Source organism: Pseudoliparis swirei, chromosome 12, assembly GCF_029220125.1.
Source record: "Pseudoliparis swirei isolate HS2019 ecotype Mariana Trench chromosome 12, NWPU_hadal_v1, whole genome shotgun sequence".
NCBI classification, from domain to species: domain Eukaryota; kingdom Metazoa; phylum Chordata; class Actinopteri; order Perciformes; family Liparidae; genus Pseudoliparis; species Pseudoliparis swirei.
This window is the reverse complement of record NC_079399.1, coordinates 18283371-18304590: the sequence shown is the minus strand read 5'-3', so window position 1 is coordinate 18304590 and position 21220 is coordinate 18283371. Positions and strand designations below refer to the sequence as shown.

The 21220-nt window shown below is 45.8% G+C and overlaps 1 protein-coding gene across 11 annotated transcripts in view; it reads left to right on the top strand.

The window, feature by feature from the left end:
* epha7 (eph receptor A7) overlaps positions 1-21220 on the top strand; it is an 87449-nt gene that overhangs the window by 20746 nt on the left and 45483 nt on the right. For all 11 annotated transcript variants that reach the window (XM_056428325.1, XM_056428320.1, XM_056428324.1 and 8 more), the window contains exons 4-5: positions 1300-1455; positions 12027-12362. In XM_056428325.1, the coding sequence (XP_056284300.1) occupies positions 1300-1455; positions 12027-12362 (492 nt within the window). The remainder of the gene's footprint in view (positions 1-1299; positions 1456-12026; positions 12363-21220) is intronic.

Genomic DNA, 21220 nt, shown 5'->3' with positions numbered 1-21220 from the left:
TCTTCCACTTCTTCTTCTTCCACTTCTTCTTCTTCTACTTTTTCCTCTTCTTCCTATTCCTCTTCTTCTTTTTCTTCCTCCACTTCTTCTTCTTTTTCTTTTTCTTCCACTTCTTCTTGTTTTTCTTCTTCTTCTTCTTCCACTTCTTCTTCTTTTTCTTCTTCCTCTTCTTCCTATTCCTCTTCTTCTTCTTTTTCTTCCTCCACTTCTTCCTCTTCTTCTTCTTCTTCTTCTTCTTCTTCTCCTCTCACTCTGCTCGATGAAGGCCCTGGGGGGAAGGGGCGGGTCGAGATGTGAACATGCCGGTTTGTTCCGTCATGCCCCGTTCTCCTCGTGATGGGTGTTCAGGTGTGACGCGACGCCTCTTCCAGGCCATGTTTGCACAAGACTGAATTAAATATCACCCGGAGACGTTGTGAACGCGGCTTAGCCCGGTTCATCAAACATAAACTGACAGTTCCAGGTATCTATTGAGTTTCTGGTGAAGGGTGTGAGTAATTATTTTTTGTTTTATTTTTGACCATGCCTGCTCGGCTGTATTTAACCATTACCGACTGCGCATATCTTGGTCATAATCCTTTGAACCAAAATGTAAGGGCTCAGATTCTTTTTTTAAACTTAATTATAGGGAATTCAAATCAATTTATTTTGCACAGCCCTGAATCGTGAAGTCGCCTCGCAGGGCTTCTCGGCTCGGTCGTCCTTGTAAATTAGAATTTGAGTCATCAGTTGAAATAAGAAGGTAAAACAAAATACAAAAAATGAATACATTAACAATCTGTACAATGACGTGCAAGATGATGAATGCAAAGAAAGAAAAAAATGTCTCTGGCACAAATGAGTTTTGACATTTAAAAAAAAATTATTACCTTTTATTTAAAAGGGACCATGTACAGTTAAAACATAAATGTCACCATATGATGCACTGTACCAGATTGTAGCTACAGCTCATTTGCATATATATTCCCTTGACAGACCATAACAAACATAAAACAATAACCAATTGTCTCTCTCAACATTTGCTTCTTTTGCGATCACGAATTATTTGAAAGGGACTCAAAACAACAACATAATATTATTCTAACACTGCCCTATCCCTATTTGGTTTTCTTCTTCTTCCTTTGAAGATTGAATAGGACAAATTGAGACATTGAGCACCTGTTTTTAATTTTTGCAAATTACATGATGCTGGGATTTTTTTGTAGGAACTGATTGATCACCCGACACATAAAACTGTTTTCTCTCCTTGCATTGACCCTCATCCTTTTTGTCCCCCCCCCCCTCTCTCTCTCTCTCCAGCGTGCGGCCGTGGCTTCTACAAGTCTTCCTCCCAGGACCTTCAGTGCTCTCGCTGTCCGGCTCACAGCTTCAACGACCGCGAGGGCTCCTGGCGCTGCGACTGCGACGACGGCTACTACCGGGCGCTGTCCGACCCGCCGTCCGTGGCCTGCACCAGTGAGTCCCGCCTCCGTTCCCTCGGCCAGGCAACCGCGGCGCTCGTTGGGATGTGAATTTAAAACGGACGCACATGCGAAAGGAGCGGAGAAAAAGAGAAGAAAAAAAACGCACTCACACACTCACACTTCCCAGAGCAGACCGGTTCCGTCAGTCCGCATTGGCCCTGTGAAAAGCCCCAGATGTGCTCCGTGGCAGTTCTTCTGCCTCCCAGTGTGTCGTTATAATTATGTTTGCAGGCTTTGCGTGTCTGTTTTCTGTCTTCGCCGGTTGCTAATGATGAGAGGAGCAATTTGCCATTTCCCGTCTGAAAGATTGCAATTACAGTCGGCAGCCGCCCCGACGTCCTCGCTTGGTCCCGGGCCAGTGTGACAGCCATTGATGGCTTATTTACACAGGCCTGGTGGCTGGGTGGGTGGTTGGGGGGGGGGGGGGGAGGGGGTCTGATTTGCTCCAAATCCATTCTCAAGTGAGTTTATTTCAAGGTGCTCCTGGATGGGTCACCCCCCTCCACTCCCTCCCCCCAACAGGGAGTGTCACACTCCAGCAGGCGATGTTAGCACTCTGCTTTATCTCTGGAGGTAAACAGCACCCCCCCCCCCCCCCACACACACACAAAAAAAAACCACCATAATCTCTGTCCCTTATCGGAGCGCCGGCCTCATTCTACTGAAATCGCAAGACTCACCGGATGGGACCACACGCTTCTTTCTGGCTGCTACATACTTCTTCTCCTTGCTTTAGTTAAAAAAACATGATGTCATTTTTTTATTGACACATCTACAATTGTGGGACGAGAAACAACAAGACACAGATATGCGAATGCCGGTAAAACGGCACACCTTGTTCTCATCCCAGAACACCCAATGTAGGCCAAGTCAGAATCTCCAGTGTGTGTGTGTGTGTGTGACAAAGAGAGAGACTGCTGGTGAGATCTTCTGCAAACTGTGGAACGAGCAACACGTTGACTTGTCTGTGCATTCAAATCGGAGAATTAAAAGACAGGATTACACAGATTGGAGTTTGGATTTGATAACGTGAATATCCCATATCAATGGATTACTGCGTATTATCGCCGTCTGGTGAAGCGGCTCGTTCCTGCCGTACACTCGGGTGTGTTTCGTAGTTTTTTTTTAAAACGGGCCTCGGTAGAGCTTGCGCCTTCTTTTTTCTCCGATTTTTTTAAAATTCAGTTATCAGTCGGAAAGAAAGTAATGTCTTTGCTGGGTGGAGGTTCATTAAAGTGAGAAAAAAACAAACATTAAAACTGCGGGCAGGAGAGGGGGGTGGGGTTGAGGAAAAAGTAGATCATTACTTGGACACGAAAGTTTTCTCTCTGGTTGTTAATGAGCTGTGGTTTCCCAGAAGCATTATCTGTCGTCCAAATACCAAGCTTCTATTTGGCATTTTTAGCTGTTTCTCTCAGTTTTTGGACAATTGGGAAGAAATGTGCTCAGCATTCGGGTCCGACTCAAACCGCTGCCTCAGCACATGAGCAAATGGACTGTCCGGAGAGAGTCCGCCGCGGGCTGGAGTCACCACAAAAAGGAGCCGAAATAGTGTTCCTCTGGAGAACAGACATTGTTTAAATGCTGCTATTAAGTCTGTAAATCACGTTTTGATACATCAATGCCGAAGGTGGTGGAGAAGGAGTGGACGTAGTCAGCGTTTTGGTTCGTGGACGACAGCGTTGGTGGACAAATAGTAGGTTACTGACAAAGTGTGCCACAAATCCATTTCAATCAGGAGAGACTGGTATTGAGAGTTTAACGATAATTTATTACAATTGCATATTGAAATAGTGTAAAGTCTTTGGCTATGGTCAGAATCCCCCCATGGAGTCCAGACACTGGCGGTGGTGTAGAACAAGAGTTGCTGTAATGCTGATTGGTGGAGCCTGGGTGGAGGAGGGTCGCATCGGTTTGAGCTGAAACGACAACTGACAGCAGCAGAGAGGAGAACATATTTAAAAAGATTGCCAAGGACGCTGTGATTGGTTTACAGAACTGCACTGCCTCCTATTGGTTCATTCATCGTGCACGGCACCCCCCCACCCCCGCACAATCAACTGATGGTGTAATCCCTGCCAGATTAAGAGACTGTTTATGAATAAACCAGAGTGTAAAGAGTCTCTTTCTGACTGAACTTTTGCTTTAACTACATTCAGTTCTCTCTATTTTTTATTTTCTAATGTTCACATATAGAAATAAATACTAATATCAAAAAGCGTTCACGATATTAATACGTTTGTATTTATTATTACTATGAGTTCTATACCCAAACAAGTTTAAAGCCATTTTAACAACAATGACTACTAACAGAGTTGAGAGTTGACGATGGTCTTGGGACTTGCCTGTCTTGACTTGGGACTTGCCTGTCTTTCCTTAAGACTTGGGACTTGCCTGTCTTTCCTTAAGACTTGGGACTTGTCTGTCTTTCCTTAAGACTTGGGACTTGTCTGTCTTGACTTGGGACTTGCCTGTCTATCTTTAAAACTTGGGACTTGCCTGTCTCTCCTTAAAACTTGGGACTTGCCTGTCTCTCCTTAAAACTTTGGACTTGCCTGTCTCTCCTTAAGACTTGGTACTTGTTTGCCTTTCCTTAAGACTTGGGACTTGCCTGTCTTGACTTCGGACTTGCCTGTCTTTCCTTAAGACTTTGGACTTATCTGTCTTTCCTTAAGACTTGGGACTTGCCTGTCTCTCCTTAAGACTTGGGACTTGCCTGTCTTTCCTTAAGACTTGGGACTTGTTTGTCTTTCCTTAAGACTTGGGATTTGCCTGTCTCTCCTTAAGACTTGGGACTTGTCTGTCTTTCCTTAAGACTTGGGACTTGTCTGTCTTGACTTGGGACTTGCCTGTCTTTCCTTAAGACTTGGGACTTGTCTGTCTTGACTTGGGATTTGCCTGTCTCTCCTTAAGACTTGGGACTTGTCTGTCTTTCCTTAAGACTTGGGACTTGTCTGTCTTGACTTGGGACTTGCCTGTCTCTCCTTAAAACTTGGGACTTGCCTGTCTTTCCTTAAGACTTGGGACTTGCCTGTCTCTCCTTAAGACTTGGGACTTGCCTGTCTTTCCTTAAGACTTTGGATTTATCTGTCTTTCCTTAAGACTTGGGACTTGCCTGTCTTGACTTGGGATTTGCCTGTCTCTCCTTAAGACTTGGGACTTGCCTGACTCTCCTTAAAACTTGGGACTTGCCTGTCTTTCCTTAAGACTTGGGACTTGCCTGTCTCTCCTTAAGACTTGGGACTTGCCTGTCTTTCCTTAAGACTTTGGACTTATCTGTCTTTCCTTAAGACTTGGGACTTGTGTGTCTTGACTTGGGATTTGCCTGTCTCTCCTTAAGACTTGGGACTTGTCTGTCTTTCCTTAAGACTTGGGACTTGTCTGTCTTGACTTGGGACTTGCCTGTCTTTCCTTAAGACTTGGGACTTGTCTGTCTTGACTTGGGATTTGCCTGTCTCTCCTTAAGACTTGGGACTTGTCTGTCTTTCCTTAAGACTTGGGACTTGTCTGTCTTGACTTGGGACTTGCCTGTCTCTCCTTAAAACTTGGGACTTGCCTGTCTTTCCTTAAGACTTGGGACTTGCCTGTCTCTCCTTAAGACTTGGGACTTGCCTGTCTCTCCTTAAGACTTGGGACTTGCCTGTCTTTCCTTAAGACTTTGGACTTGTCTGTCTTTCCTTCAGACTTTGGACTTGTCTGTCTTTCCTTAAGACTTGGGACTTGCCTGTCTCTCCTTAAGACTTGGGACCTGCCTGTCTTTCCTTAAGACTTGGGACTTGCCTGTCTTTCCTTAAGACTTGGGACTTGTCTGTCTTTTCTTAAGACTTGGGACTTGCCTGTCTCTCCTTAAGATTTGGTACTGGCCTGTCTTGACTTTGGACTTGCCTGTCTTTCCTTAAGACTTGTCTGTCTTTCCTTAAGACTTGCCTGTCTTTCCTTAAGACTTGTCTGTCTTTCCTTAAGACTTGGGACTTGCCTGTCTTTCCTTAAGACTTTGGACTTGTCTGTCTTTCCTTAAGACTTGGGACTTGCCTGTCTTTCCTTAAGACTTGCCTGTCTTTCCTTAAGACTTGGGACTTGCCTGTCTCTCCTTAAGACTTGGGACCTGCCTGTCTTTCCCTAAGACTTTGGACTTGCCTGTCTTTCTTAGAGACTTTAGACTTGCCTGTCTTTATTGGGGACTTGGGAGTTTTTGTCTTGATTCTGGACTTGTCAGTCTTAAACTGGAATTTACCTGTGTTGACTCGAGACTCAGCCGTCTTGATTTGTGACTTGCTTGAGGAGTTTTCATTCTTGACTTTGGACTTGTCAGTCTTGACTTTTGACGTGGGACTTGTTTGTCTTGACTTGGGACTTGGAAGTTGCCTGTCTTGGGACTTGTTAGGACTCAACTAGGGGACTTGAGTGCAAGATTTGAGACTTACTTGTGATTTGCCAAAACAATGGCTCGGGCCCACCCGTCCTTTTCTTTGTCTGTCACAGATGAACATTCCAATGGTTTAGTCTTTTTTTCTGATTATCTTCGACAGAAACAGAGTGCAACTCAGCAGGAGAGATGTTTGCTGTCTGCTTGTGGCGAGATTCCCTGAGTCAGCCCTCCTAATGATGGTGTCTCTAAAGCGGCTGAAGTGGTATTATCCCCTAACCGTCACTTGTGGCTGCGGCATCTGCTGACAAGAAGAAGTTACTGAAGAGGCCAACAACCTTTGTTTTGTCTCACGGCCCCCAGACAAGTAACAAATAAATATAATAAAATCTGACGGGATTATTTGTATGAATTGAAAATGAGTACCGTCTGGTGGAGGAAATCCAGGACCACAATTTGAATGCACGAAGTACCGACTAAAGGGCTCAGATTGGTCCGTCGAACTCCGTGGCCGCCAGGCACAAACAAGGCCATAACTCAAGCTGAGCTAATTTGAGGGGCGGCCCGATTACCACAAACCACCGGTCTCTGTGTGTAGCGGGGAGGCGACCGAACGGAACCCTTGTTCTCAAAGACGGGGTCCATTACTCACTTCTCCAACTACCCGATCAGACGGTAAAGCTTCAACGTCTCCCGCCGATGGAGGACAAGGACTCGCGTGCGGTAGAAAAGTTCCCGCTTCATTTTGCCGTGTCCTCTGGCTGTTCCCCCCTCTGGGTAATCACCTTGGCCCAGTGGCGTAGTAATTACTGAAGTTGCCTAATGCACACTTTCCATTATTCATTTTCATTAACGCCAGGGTCTACACTTAATGACCCCATATGTAAATATGTATTTTCAACATTTCCTTTTTCTTCACGCCGCTCTCCGTACGTTCATCGTCGGATTAAGTCACCGTGACCAATCGTCACTGTGATTTCTCAAGACTTATCCAGAACAGGAGTGAATTTGTAATTAACATGAATTTGCACTGCCTGAACAAATAAGTGTGATTGACAGATTTGTATTTTTTTTTATTTTATATATACAAAATTTGCAAAGCCCCCGTACTGCAGGCCTTAGCAGAACAGTGAGGTGGAGCTCTGGCACACAGAGATTAAGGAAGTGTCGATGCGGATTTGAGAGGAAATGAGACGGAGATATAATGTGGGGTATGTGGAAAAGACGAAATCGGCGCTAAATAAAGATGATGGGAGAAGTTTCAAAAACATATAGCTCCGGACACACTGTTTCCCATGTGGTGTGTGTGTGTATGTGTGTTCAGAGAAGGGGCAGACGGATGAAGATCTGTTGTTTTTTTTGGTCCACGCCATTCATATGCAAAGTTGGGAGAAAATGAGAGCCAGCCATGAGGGGGGGGGGCATTTTCTCCCCCGGGGACTACACACAGGCCCGGGGTCGTTTACAGGTTGGCGGAGTGGGGCATCGATCACGCTGCAGCTCCGAGCGGCGCAGGTGCAGGCTTTCAGGGCCGGGAATGGCGGTTTGTGAGAAGTCCTCTTAAAAAATGTGCCACCTCGACAAGTTGACGTCTGTTAGAGAGGGTCCGTCCCGCCTGAAGTTGCTAGGGGGTCTGATGGAAGGGTGGTGTGTCAAAGCCTTGTTGTTGTTATGCTTCCATGGCTGCACCTGTCTGATAGTGGGACTGCCCCGTACATATCCTGTGGTCAGGGCTGGATGAACCAACAGCGAGGCCCAGGAGTAATTAACGATTCTAACGGTTGACACAAGACCCTTTAAACAAGACAGGACCTCCTGGGGTCCAGGGCCTCGGGGCAGTTAGTCACGGGGGCCGGTAGGAGATTAATCCTGCCTACGTATCCGCACTTCATCGTTTTCTTAGCATGAATAAAAGCTAAAACTACAAAACAACTGAACCAAAGTGATCCTTTTGAGTGCTGGGGAAAGTGTCACCAAAAAATTAACAAATCGTCTTTAAACTGGGGCATAATGATCATAAATTATGCTGATGGAAAAACATAATGCCTCCCCGTCCGTGTCCTGATCACGCACATGTAAATTCTATGTAAATTGCCTTATGATTTTATTCCTCATCATGATTATGAGGGAGGGGACAGGGACAGGGACATGCAAATATGGTTTATGAGCCACTTCACTCACAATCAGATGACCTTATATGGGGTGGCATTTAAGAGTTTATGTAAACCACGTGCATTGTTTAAACACCGTCTTTGTGATGATTTTTTTCCTTTTTCAATAGAAAAAAAATAATGACTGCCCATGTGCCATCATGGGAGGAGGAGGGGGCAACACACATTTGTAGAGCCAGGATTAGCTCATGGGAGATTTGAATGCCACTCCCCCCCTCCCCATCCATCCCTCCACCGCTCCCCAATTAGAGCAGAGCTGGCTATTAGGTTGTGGAGGGTTAAGGCCCCCCCCGAGCACCTCTCAAGGCAGATAAGCACCGGATTCTTCTCTCCTAAACTCGGATTTACTCAGGTCTCACAACTCTGCAACGCAGAGTAGAGACGGGGCTTTGAAACGTGACCTAAAAAACTATCTTGATGCCGCACTATATTTTTCTTTATGGTAGATTATTAGATGTAGTGGTAGATTATTAGATTTAGTGGATGCTTCTACGCCTTTACGCACTTTATTTACTCTGCTAAACCACAGGTTTGGCTTTGAACATCGTCGCCACGTCATCATGCAGCATGCGGTGGCAGCAGGCATGGACTTTTTTATCTGTCGTCACAAATGCGTGATACGCGCATTGGGAAGGGGGGAAGCCAGCTAGTGATTGAGATGTTCCCAGGCTGCGGGGCTCCGGCAGGCTAATCCGTGGATAGAAACTTAACTCAGAGGAGAGGGGTGAGAGAGGAGAGAACATGAAAAGATAAGAGAGAGAGAGAGGGGGTCGGGGGAGGCAGTGAGAGTCGGAGAGGAGTAAAAAGAAATGGGAAGAGCGACAAGCCCTTGAGCTGTAAGGATGAGCAGGCAGACATACAGGCTGCGGGTGAAGTGGGGGCAGAGTTTCATCCGGAGGAGAAGTACCGAAAGAGAAGATAGAGGTTCAGCATGCTTCTGAAAAGTGGGCAGTACGATTGTGTCATCTCACCACGTCACCGTTTTCCCCCCCTCCTTCTTTATTTTTATTTGTTTGTCATTTCCAGACGTGACATTGTACACAAATGTTAAATGACAAAGAGAGACACCTCGTCCTTCCTCTACTCTGCAATTATTGAGATTGTCTTTTTTTTAACGGAAACTGAGACCTCCTTTACAGCTTGTGTTGACATGCGTCCAGATTTGATAGACACCTGGTAGGTTATTAATATGCCCTCCAGTGTTCCACATTGAGCTCTAATTGAGATCTGACCGCCAACCAACCGAATGGTTCGAGTGTGTGAACCCGGCAGACCAGGAGTGAGGAGAAAACTATACATACAAAAACGCCCACCAAATATGGCAGCACACAATGTCGTTGCTGGTTTGTAAATTTTTGACCCACATCTGCCCGCCGGAACCCCTCTAGTCGGCCCGACCCCGGCACATCACATCCGCTAAATGTGGATTGATTGGATCACAACCCAAAAAACCCGATGACCCGAAACACATTTGAATGCAACGTGTCATTTGGGAAAAAGGATATTGGACAGAAGGTGATCTGACAAGCAAAAAAAGATAAAGAGATTTTCATAAATCCAGATCCAGGGTCAGTCCAATCTCGTGTCCTTTCGCCTCTCGGCGCCCGAGATCTCGTTGCTGGAAAGATTCAGACTGGGAAAGTACTTGTGCGAGTGGATGTGCTCGAGGCGCCGCCATTCTCTTTTTTTCTGCGAGGTAGATTGTGGTCGATTGCCGGCGCCTATCGGCAGTCGCTCCACCTGCCACAGGTGTCTCTTTCATATCTCTGCCGGATAATTATGAATATGGATGTCTCTTCGTTGAGCCCCTCGGTTCTAAAGGCCGGAACAGGGGAAAAACAACCTAAGTGCCGTATTAATGAGCCTGGATATTGTGGTAGCAGTTTTGGGCTCTGTGCATATGCATGACCCATTTTCTTAAGTTAATGTGACAAATTGAGCGAGTGGAGAGGTCCCTCCCCGAGATTCCGCTTAAAGAGTATTTTCCTGAGAAAATGCAGAGCATTTAAAAAAAGAAAAAAACCCTCCCAGGAAACTGACTGAAGATGTTCTTCGCGCATTCATAAACAAAGTATACAAGTCATATAATCTTTACTGCGTTAGGGTGGGGTAGGGGGGGAGTTAATTCATATCAACATCTGGGACCATAAAAGCCAACAGCCTGGAATTTGAGAGATGAAAGCAACAATTTGTTATTCAGTGTTTTACGAGATGAGCTAATCTCACCGCCCGTTACGTGGACGTTTACAGGCGAGCGCTTTGTGGTCTTGACGGCGAGGAGCTATTCGTTATTGGGTTCCAAGGGAAACTCTAGACGGCAGTTACAGGGCGGTGATAATCCAGGTCTAAATCTCGTCCATAAATCCTGTGGGCGAGTCCCATCTTTAAGTCTCTTTTTTTTTCCGGGGGACGTTAACTTTAAGTGTCCCGCTGCCTTTATGATATAGCTCTCCGAGGCAACCCTGTAAAGCCGTCATCTCGTGCTGGGGTTCGCCGTGTATTTGTGGAGAACTGGAAGACCGTGTAACCTCCATTTCAACCGCTTTCATTTGACGCCCGTTAAAGAATCGGTATGTAAACAAAGCCCTTAGTCCGCCTGGATGAATCAGCGGCTATGTTTGAGTGCACGAGTACACTGTGAAAAAGAAGAAAAGAAAGTGAAAAAGGTCAGGCAGTTTCAGCTTGATGGAGTTTTGGATTTTTTCAGGATTGAACATATATATATTTTAAACCCATTGGCTATCCGCTTGTTGCGAAACAGCAGACGCACTGGCTTTGATCGAGTGCCAGGTTTGCCCCCCCCCCACCACCCCTCCAAGTGGCCCAAAGAACAGATTGCAAGTAGCTTTGAAGCTCGACGGCAACTGAAACAGTACTTACCGATTTGCCCGATTCGATTTCATCGACATAACGAGTGGCTGTAACTGGATTTGAGAACGCCAGTGAGAAACTCGTGGAGTCGAGGTTAGCTAATAAATGTCGAGTCACATTCACATGAGTCGCTAGAAAGGCATCGTCTCCCGAATAAAGCAGCTTCAAAGTAAGATCACTTCTGTGTCACGCCGCCTCATTATCTGGCAGCATGATCACGGCCGCATGTGGCCGGCGCCGCGTGTGAGTCATCGCGGGCAGAATGCGGTCGCGGAGACGCCGCGTTGTTGCAGGAATGACCGCAGAAAGAGGTGCCGAGTACTTTGCCAGGTGTCTCATGCGTGTCTGTGGACAGATGTCCCGGTGCCCCAAAAAACCCATTTATAGTCGACGAAACGCACACACTTTTTTTGTCAAGCGATGGATGTTACCGTTGCTCCCCACCGCCCCCACACACACAGACGTTACGCCAGCTGGCACAAGGCTGGTGTTATGGCGGGTGTGATTCCCATAGCTAGATGGTCTCCAGTTATGTCATTGAAGTGCTCTGGCACATGAAATAAAAATGACAAAAAAACACCCTTAAACTAAGAAAGAAAAAAAAGACTGTCTGGAGAGTTTCAAGCCAAATACAAAGACGCGCCGGGATGCAAATAAGCTAACGGTTGTTTTCAACACGTTAGCAACATTTTATGAGTTCAGCAAGCGCTCAGTCAACTCATTAAAAAAATGTATATCCATCATTTCTACTTACAAGACAAGAAACTCTGACCATGAATACAGAGACTATAGAGTGATAAGGAAAGACAGACGTGTGGCTGCTATGGAGCGATTTCCCCTTTGAAACTCTGGGCTCCGTTTCACAGCCCTCCAACACTGACCTTGTGGCTGCCAGAGCTGACTTCTTTTCAGTGTCGGCTACCTGTACTGGTCTTATTATAATTGAGTGTCAGTGTTTGGCTCGAGGGCTGGATCTGGCATGTCCTGTAGTGTGTGTGTGTGTGTGTGTGTATATGTGTGTGTGTGTGTGTGTTCTTCTTTTCCTGCTCAGAGTACAGTAAAGCACAGATTCAGTCACTTCACACTCTTGGCTGTCACTTTCCTTCGGCACTCAGTTGTTTCATTCTGGCTTTCTTTCGTGTCCACCTCTGACAGGACCTCCCTCCGCGCCACAGAACCTGGTCTACAACATCAACCAGACCACCGTCGGCCTGGAGTGGAGCCCGCCGGCCGACACGGGCGGCCGCAACGACGTCACCTACAGGGTCATATGCCAGCGTTGCAGCTGGGAACCCGAGGAGTGCGTGCCGTGCGGGCCCAATGTGGGATACTCTCCGGCGCAGTCGGGATTAGCGGACACTTACCTGAGCATCGTGGATCTGCTCGCCCACGCCAACTACACGTTCGAGGTGGAGGCCGTCAACGGTGTGTCGGACATGAGCCGCACGCAGCGGCTGTTTGCGGCAGTCAGCATCGCTACCGGTCAAGCAGGTAAGAGCTTTTTACACCACACTAAACGACACGTTGTAACTGGATGGTGTCATCTGTTGTTACGACACTTATCCCGCCTTAAAAGGGCATATTTGTGTTTTCACATCTCTTTTTGCTGGTGGATCAAACATACAAGGTACAAGGTGTTCATCTAGGATTCTTTAAAAGCAGAGCTGCCAACTTTTCAAAAAACCTTGGAGTGAGATTTTGTCGGGGGTGACCAAAATGTTGCCGCGCACGCAGCCACACACGTTGGTGGCTCAAATATCAGGAAATTTGAATTAATGTGGCGTTGTACCCATGTTGTACCCATGTTGTACCCATGTTGTACCCATGTTGTACCCATGTTGTACCCTGCATTCTGGCCTGGCAAAGGTCTTTTACGAGGCATCTTTGCTCCCTTAACCCTTGTGTTGCCTTCGGGTCAATTTGACCCGATTCAATGTTTAATGTCGGTGTTCTTTCGGGAGTCAACAAACAAACATAAAGTACCTCACACTTAAACTTGGAAAACAATATTAATTCTAATAATTTTCTGGAGATTTTAATAGCTGGGGTCATATTGACCTCAAGGGTAAAATATGTTAGTAAATATAAAGGTAACAGGAGCGTTAAACATTGAATCGGGTCAAATTGACCCGAAGGCAACACAAGGGTTAAATAATTAAAATGTTTTTTAATAACTATACTCTCATTTACAAAAACATGCCTAATTCTATTGCACAAATGTCCTGTCTTTATGTTAAATTCTTTATAATACATCTTACTTGTTCAAAGAGCTGTTAGGACATTTTTTGAGAGGGTCCTTTTCCTAGGCCTGCAAATAAAGTGATAAATGCTATGTGGGCAGCCTTAACAAACAATGCTATGATGTTTTGAGCATGCACTATACCAAGAGGTGCTCTCCTGCTGCTTGTTATGACAGCTGAGTTTACATCACCACACAAAATCACACGCACAAACACAACACATTATTTCAAGATTTAAAGTTTAAGAGAGTGAGAACATTAACAGGGCTCTTAAGTTTTGAAGACAGGCAAGAGTGACATATCTATCCAGGATGCTTTATTTTCATTAGTTGCTGGATTAAATTTTACCCAGATACAACAGATACGTTTTTTTTCTGATTGGCTATTGTGTAGCCCATTTCTTTTTTTTTATTGGCTGTTAAGTGGCACCTCACAGAAGAACTCCAGGGGAGCGCTTGATTCCTCCACGGCGAGGGTAGTGCGGCCAGCTCATGTTTGCGCGCTGCGGCACATTAAAACATTAGATAGCCGAGAGTTTTTTCAGCGTGAGAAATACGATGTGTGGCGGGAGTGCGTGACTTAAGACCGAAATGCGTGACTGTCACGCTCAATGCGTGACACTTGAGAGCCCTGCATTCACACACTGTAGTCTCTGCTCGTTGTGTCTGTTTGAAAATCTTCTTCTGTTGCTAACTTCGGGACTCTTTGGGGTAAATAGGATGTCTACGCAGCGAATAGGTTTATAGATGCGCTCCTTAGAGCCATCTATCGTCGCAGAGTTTGAAAAGAAACCAACGCGCCTCGGCCCAAAATCAGAATTTCTTTTGCCGTGAGATATTGGTTGTGTGGCGTGAGAGCGTGTGAAAACATGCAAAAGCGTGTGTCACACGGCGAAACCGTGAGAGTTGGTAGCTCTGTTAAAAGTGCGAGCTGCTAAGCTAGGCTAACCATGTCCTATTCTTTTACCCAGCAAAAATGACGTTCCCATACAACTAAACTGCATTCTTAATTACGTTTAGAGGGAAATGTACTTTCTCCCGGATTTGAGTCACAGTTGTTAACGCTGTAAATTGAAAAATTAAGAAAATGACAGTTTGGCTGTAGAAGTATGTATGTTGGATTATTTAAGTTACCGACTTGAGAGGGGTAAAAAAAAAAGAAAAAAAGTCAACGTTGACTTTTGGTTTCACACAGGACATGAACGGCAGTCTCCTGGGTTCAAGTCCTGTGTTTGTTTGACCTGTCCAACCTAGTTTCATCCGAGTTTCATTGATGCTTTTGTCCGACCCACATAAAAAAAGTGAATAACCGCACACCACAAAATGTTCCCCTAAAATGGAGTACATATTCGGCTTGCACCAGTCTGTGCACAGTTCACTCGCCGCTTCAGCTGAGCGAGCATTAGGCGACTGGCAATTTAATTTTGGAAAACATCTCGTATGCAAACTACAGTAATGATTCTCCATTAGTATTAATGACCGTAGTCTGCTATTATCCAGTAATATATCCACTATGCATATTACCCAGATTAACGTAATATGTGCATCAGCACTACAGTAGCCAACATTATTAGCTTAGCCACGATGCAGACTCTCAGTGGTACCCAAAGAGCTTTATTTGTAGCGCAGTCTCGAGGGAACGCGGTGTGATTAAAATGCTATATTTTGTGGTGACAAGCTCTGAAGCCCTTTTTTATAAATTCATTATTTATATGGATCCACCCCACAAGATTACTCTTTCATGATCGGGCATCCATGAAACACACTTGGCCCAAAAGAGTGCTCTGATCTGTGGTGATTAAAAGAAGAGAGAGCTGAAGTTCTGTCTGCATACGCAACCGACGTCTCTCTCTGTCCTCGTTTCCACGGAGAGTTCAGCCGCTTACCCGCCACACCGGGAACAGTTTACAGACACACGGTGTGTCACGGTCGACTCGACGTCCGCATCTGGGAGAGGTCGAGAAAGAAAAGGGGCATTTAAATTAACGGATGTGTGTCGGGGATGATGCATTTCGCCGCGCTCCATTTGTGACATAGACACACGCTGGAACATGTCTGGCCAAGGGCAGGAGGATGGCGGGGGAAAGGAGGGCAACCCTCAGGAGAGAAAAAAAAGACAGAAAATAAACAATTAACGCAAGCTCTTTGAGAGTCACTCACGATTATACGTGGCACTTTGACAATAGACAATTACTCAGCTAACCCGGCGGAATATTCCGCCATTAACCGTCGTGAAGGCGAACGACGTGCTTGGCCAAGATGGTGTCATGTTTATTATTTTGAGTAAGTGGCCCCATTTAAAGAGCTATAACACCGTAATCAGTGTAATGGGTCAGCGGGGATGAGGCAGCTCATGATTTTGTTGGCTAATTCCATTAAATTCTGTCAGCCATTATGTGCCAATCAATAAAAATGTGCTAATTTTCTTAAGAAATAAATAAAAGGACATGCCTTTGGTTTTCTCAAAGTGTTTTGGGGTCTACAATTACGGGAAATGTCAGTTGCGGAAAAAGCTCTTCGAGCTCCGGCTGAAGTGCAAGTCGATGGTCGACAATCGGTTGATATTGACGGCAGCGCGACGCGTCTCCCTTGTTTCCCGCCTCGGGCGGACATTAGCTCTACTCTGCCGGGCTCATTGTCCTGCTCGCCGGACCCTCACTGTGTCCAGCACTCTGTGGGCTGTCAGGGAACGCTTGAGCGCTTTGTAATTGGACTGCCGGAGCTTCCTAAAACAATCGGGCCCCTTCCTGAGCGAGCGTGCAGGACCACTCGATAAGAGATCGACTGCATTATTAAAGCCTTTATGGCTCATCATTCAGAATTGATTAACCTTTCACGTGGCGAGCCCCATTGCACCGAAAGAACCTTTGGAACAAAAGAGAAACGGGGAAGAGTTGCCCCCCCCCCATCTCCCGCCTCCTGCATGGTTAATCGCGTGCACGGGCCCCCGTAGCTCGGGACTGGAGGGGATGAACGTGTGTGAACGCAGATGGCGATCCATCTGATGAGGAATTCACACCTCCCCTAATTACACCAAAGGCGAGGCGAGGCCGGAGCGGCAACACGAGGTGCTGAGTGCTTATTGTTCCCAGAAACCTAATTACCTCTCCGCTCCGTCTTAAATGAGTTTAAGTGGAGGCTGCAAGTTCATAAGCTTGATTTCTCCAGCTCCGTCCTCGCGGCGGTTCAATAGAGATTGTTCCCCCCCCCCCCCCCCCTTTTCTTTCCTCCCCGCAGTCGTCACGTTGAGGATTTTCCCCGTCTTCGCCGCCGGCGTACGCTGGAAGTTACGAGCGCGTTTCAATCAGCACTCCATTGTGAGCCGCCCCTCGGAGGCCCTCCGGAGGCCTTAGCTTTTCCTTAAGCGCACTCCTAAACAGGGCCTTTTGTTCCTCCGGCACACTCGCGAGCGGGCACCGCTCATAGATTAAGCGTTAATATTTATTCAAGCGGATGTTCACGTCTATGAGCCAGAAGAATCGCTGTGGAGAAGAAGGGCACAGCGATAGGATTGGAAATTGGTTATGGGAAAGGCTACAGGACCCGTGTGTGTGTGTATGTGTGTTTTTACACGACCAATGAAATGGGGTTTAGGTTGTGATCAGCAAGAGGTAGAAACAATATAATGGGTGAAAGGAAGAGCCTGTGGAAATTGATTTTAATGTTGACTGCCCGTGTTAGCCAGCAGCACAAAGCCTGTTATGATCAGATAGCAACTTGTACAATAGTTGAGCTCTGATGGATCCACAGATTCGGCGGCGGGTGAGTCACAGCAGAAAAACAGTGCGTGTGACACAGCCAATGGATTATTTAGACTTGCCTCACACGGCCCGGGTCGTCATTTCCAAAACACACTTGGATAAGAAAGAGACATCCCGATTTCCCCATAATTCTGACACGTCTCGGTGTGAAGCCCTCTCATATTTGTTGCACCTACCACACAAGGGGATGTGTCTTGTGATCTCTCACTTTGTATTTTTTTTTTTAAACGTGTTTTCTACTGAAGCCTTAATAGAGTGACTAAAAAAAGCCAGAATTGTGTCCATTTTTCATAATTTGTCAGAATTATTTCCGATGTTCGCAGACATCCACGAATATTAGTAACTCTCAAACCTGAAAGGTCGAGTGTGTGACGCTGTGTAGTATGAAGTGCGGAGCTGCTCCACGGACGATTGATTATGGGTCAGAGTAGCCAGAAAAAGCATGCCGGCTGGAACACTGCAAAATGCAACCTTGATGCAGTCGTATTGAGACATAGCAAATCCTTCATTGGCATATTACATAGTATGAGACTTTTGCCATTGGAACACCTGTAAACAGTCTGAACCTGAAAATGAGCATCACATGTTCACTTTAAATCAGGCTTTTTGTCGTATACCTTTTTTATAATTACATCCTTTTTCCCACCAGAATTAGCATGTATATTTTTTTCAAAACACAGGAAAACAGGCTATGAATAGGGGATCAATTCCTCTCCCGTAAGTGCACAGTTAGTGCATAGTGAACATGTTACGGTGGCTACTTCTTTCATACTTCTGTTAATTATTTAGTCTTTCTTTCAAACACTCAGACCGGAGTGAGTTTAGGATTATTGATGATTGGAACCGTATAGAAAGACTTTCAGAGACGGTTCTGATGAGTTGTGTTTTACTGGTTGAACGTGGTCTTTCTGTATTGTGACTTTTCCCGAGAGCATATTAATTGCTCGTTTTGTGATTCCAATTGTCCCAATTGTTGATTTAATTTATTACACAATCGCCCCAGCTCACATTCACGTCATGCTTCCATCCCTCTGGAGCGGAGCTGGAGCCGATAAACACCTGCGACTTCTGCGGAGCCGTTTGTCCCCGGGAATGAATGCCGATTGTAACCTTTCCCACTGAATACAAAAGACAATGTCAGTGTGTGTTGGTGTTTTTGTTGTCTAGCGAGAACGGCGCTGTAGAGGAAACACCGTTATCTCTTCTGTTTCTTTCTCGCCCCGTCTTTTCGCGACATTTGTTTTTCCAACACTGCGACTGAAAGCCGGCCCACGTTACACTGCAGTCCCCCCTTCAGATCAGACCTAATTAAACATTCAAAGAGAACATCGGGCCTTTTCTCTTCAGTACAAGAATGTGAGCGAAGTGTGTTTTTTTAAAACTTTGATCGGAAAAATCCTCCGTGCCCTTGCACAGCGTGAGGAACCTTCCGGTTCAGAGGAGAAGATGTAGCGATATACATCTAGTTTCTTGCCTACCATTTGACAATTACTTATCAATTACTTAACCACTACAAGAGAGGAGTAATGGTCGTGTGAATAATACATGTCGGGTGGGAGGGTTAAAATCGACACTACCCGGTGGTAATCTATATGGCCACGTTATTGACACCTAATCATCACTAAATGGATCTCGGTGAGTGCATTTGTGAAGGTAACACTCGGGGAACAATAAGGCCATTGATTTATCCCTTTTTGTGTTCTAATCTGCCACGGTGGCCTTAAACAGAGGGATCGATTCTGAGCAGTCCCCTCTGACCGCTGCCAGCCAGTGTCATTTTCTAGTTTCAGCGGATCCTCCTTTGTAGCATTCGTCCCCGGTTTTACGTTACCTGGGAGCCCATTCTCTCTCCAACCCACCCCCCCACACACCATGCTCGCGGTAATTTGATGAGAGCCGGGCAAAGCGGCGAGATTCAACAGCTGCAATAAAACTGTGGTGGTCTCAGAGCAGCAGCTCGGAGCACTTAACCTGTAGCTTTTCTGTAAATGCCTCCTGATTTGTCTGTCACCCAATCCGTCAGCAATGAATAATTTTCATGGAAGGTGCACTTTAATTACTTTCCCATTTAAATGGCATTATCGTGGCCTATCTGGGTAATTAATCTCACCAAGTATCCTGTTTCAGCCTTTTATTGCTAGGCAGACGAGCTCCCTAAATCCCCCCCTCCCGCCCACCCCCCCTAGAATCTGCCATGCTTGAACGGGCCCTCCCTCATTGAAGCTGGCGTAGCCTCTTTCCCCTTCACTCGGTTCCTATCGCATTCATTGGACGGTCCTTTCTTTCTGTGCGGGCGGCCTGTCGGAGCTGTTTGGCCGCCTTGGAGAGGACACATCCGTGCGGCGCCGTAGTCGAGAAAAGGCGTCGCAGCCGGTTCAGGGGGCCGATGGAGGCAGATATCTGGTGTTGTTATTCAGCATGAGCTTTTCTTCTCGCCAACAAATTGCGTGACAAGATTCAAACCAACAAAGAGTGCGCCTCAATGACTAACAAGTACCGTGGGTGTTTTACAGCTTGATCCATCTTATTCCTCTGTGCCTCAGAGCTCCATTGTTTTCTAAAAAATTATTGAAAACAATCAATGGCACTGGTTGAAACAGGGTACACACACACACACACGTACAGTGCTGTTGGTTCTGTCCTACGCACCGTCCTGCTGCTGGAAACAACACAGAGTGGGTTAATCAGCCACTAAAAATAATTAATGCACTCTTTGAGATGAAAAGGTACTAACTAGATCCGGATAAGGTTCCCTCGCTTGTCCCCAGAGGAGAACCTTTGAGTTATTGGTCGAACCTTTTATAAAAAAGGTTCCCAACTGGGAATATTAAGGAATGTGCCTAGAACAATCCGTGAAAAGTGCCATCCAGAACCTTCTGCGGAGGTTTTACCCAGATCCTTTACATCTTCTAAGGGTGCTGACAAGATCCTTTTTTGATTATTCAAGTGTTTCATCTCAAACCCACCCAGAGGGTATTACTGAGATCTAAACTGACCCAAGGGGTTCCACCAAGAGGCCTTTTGTATCCCAAGGGTTTTTATCTCAATCCACCCACGAGGTTCTCCCAAGAACCCTTTCATATCCCAATGGTTTCATCCAAACCCACCCAGGGGGTCCCACCCTGAACCCGATTCACATTTCAAGGGTTTCATCTTAACTAACCCACGATCTTCTCCCAAGAACCCTTTCATATTCCAAGGGTTTGATCTAAACACACCCACAAGGTTCTCCCAAGAACCTTTTCATCACCCAATGGTTTTATCCAAACTCACCCAGGGGGTCCCACAATGAACCGTTTTATATTCCAATGGTCTCATCTAAATCCACCCACAAGGTTCTCCAAAGAAGCTTTTCATATTGTAAGGGTTTCATCCAAACCCACCCACAAGGTTCTCCCAAGAACTTTTTCATATCGCAAGGGTTTCATCCAAACTCACCCACAAGGTACTCCCAAGAACCCTTTCATATTCCAAGGGTCTCATCTAAATCCACCCACAAGGTTCTCCCAAAAACCCTTTCATATTCCAAGGGTCTCATCTAAATCCACCCACAAGATTCTCCAAAGAACCTTTTCATATCGCAAGGGTTTCATCCAAACCCATCCACAAGGTACTCCCAAGAACCCTTTCATATTCCAAGGGTCTCATCTAAATCCACCCACAAGATTCTCCAAAGAACCTTTTCATATCGCAAGGGTTTCATCCAAACCCACCCACGGTGTCCCACCAGGAACCTTTTTAGATTCCAGGGATTTCATCTAGAACATTGAACATAAAGATACAAGGGAACCTCAAAATATACCTTTCGGCATCCCTGTAGCCACACGGCTTGAGGGTCTGACCATGTCCTGACCACACTTTTCTGTACATATGAGGACATCTACAATGTGGTATGCAGACTGCTGCAGATTCTGGTTTATTTTTTTGGAGTAGGTAATTTAATACAATCAATAAAAAACAATCAGCTGTAGAAATCACTTTTCACATCTCAGCAATAATCGTGTCTAGTACTTCAAGAACTTTTGCAGGGATCACAGAGATATAGATATTACAAAGAATACAAAAATGGGAGTCAGCATCCAGTTGTGGAACAAAGGAAAACCAAGACATCAGCGAAAAGAGTTGTAAGATGAAGACGTGCCGTTCGGACACACACTCATAAATATCCTCATTGTTCCTCTGCACCAGCAGCTGAATAACAGGTGGTTCTGCTGGCCGGGCAACCGCCAGCTTCCCTTTATTATGATGTTAAAGGAATGGGAAGAGGTTTTTCCCTTGACTCTTTTCTCATTTTTATTTTGGTCTCAACCAACAGAAACTCTGCTTCCAACCCTGTTTATTTGGGGTGT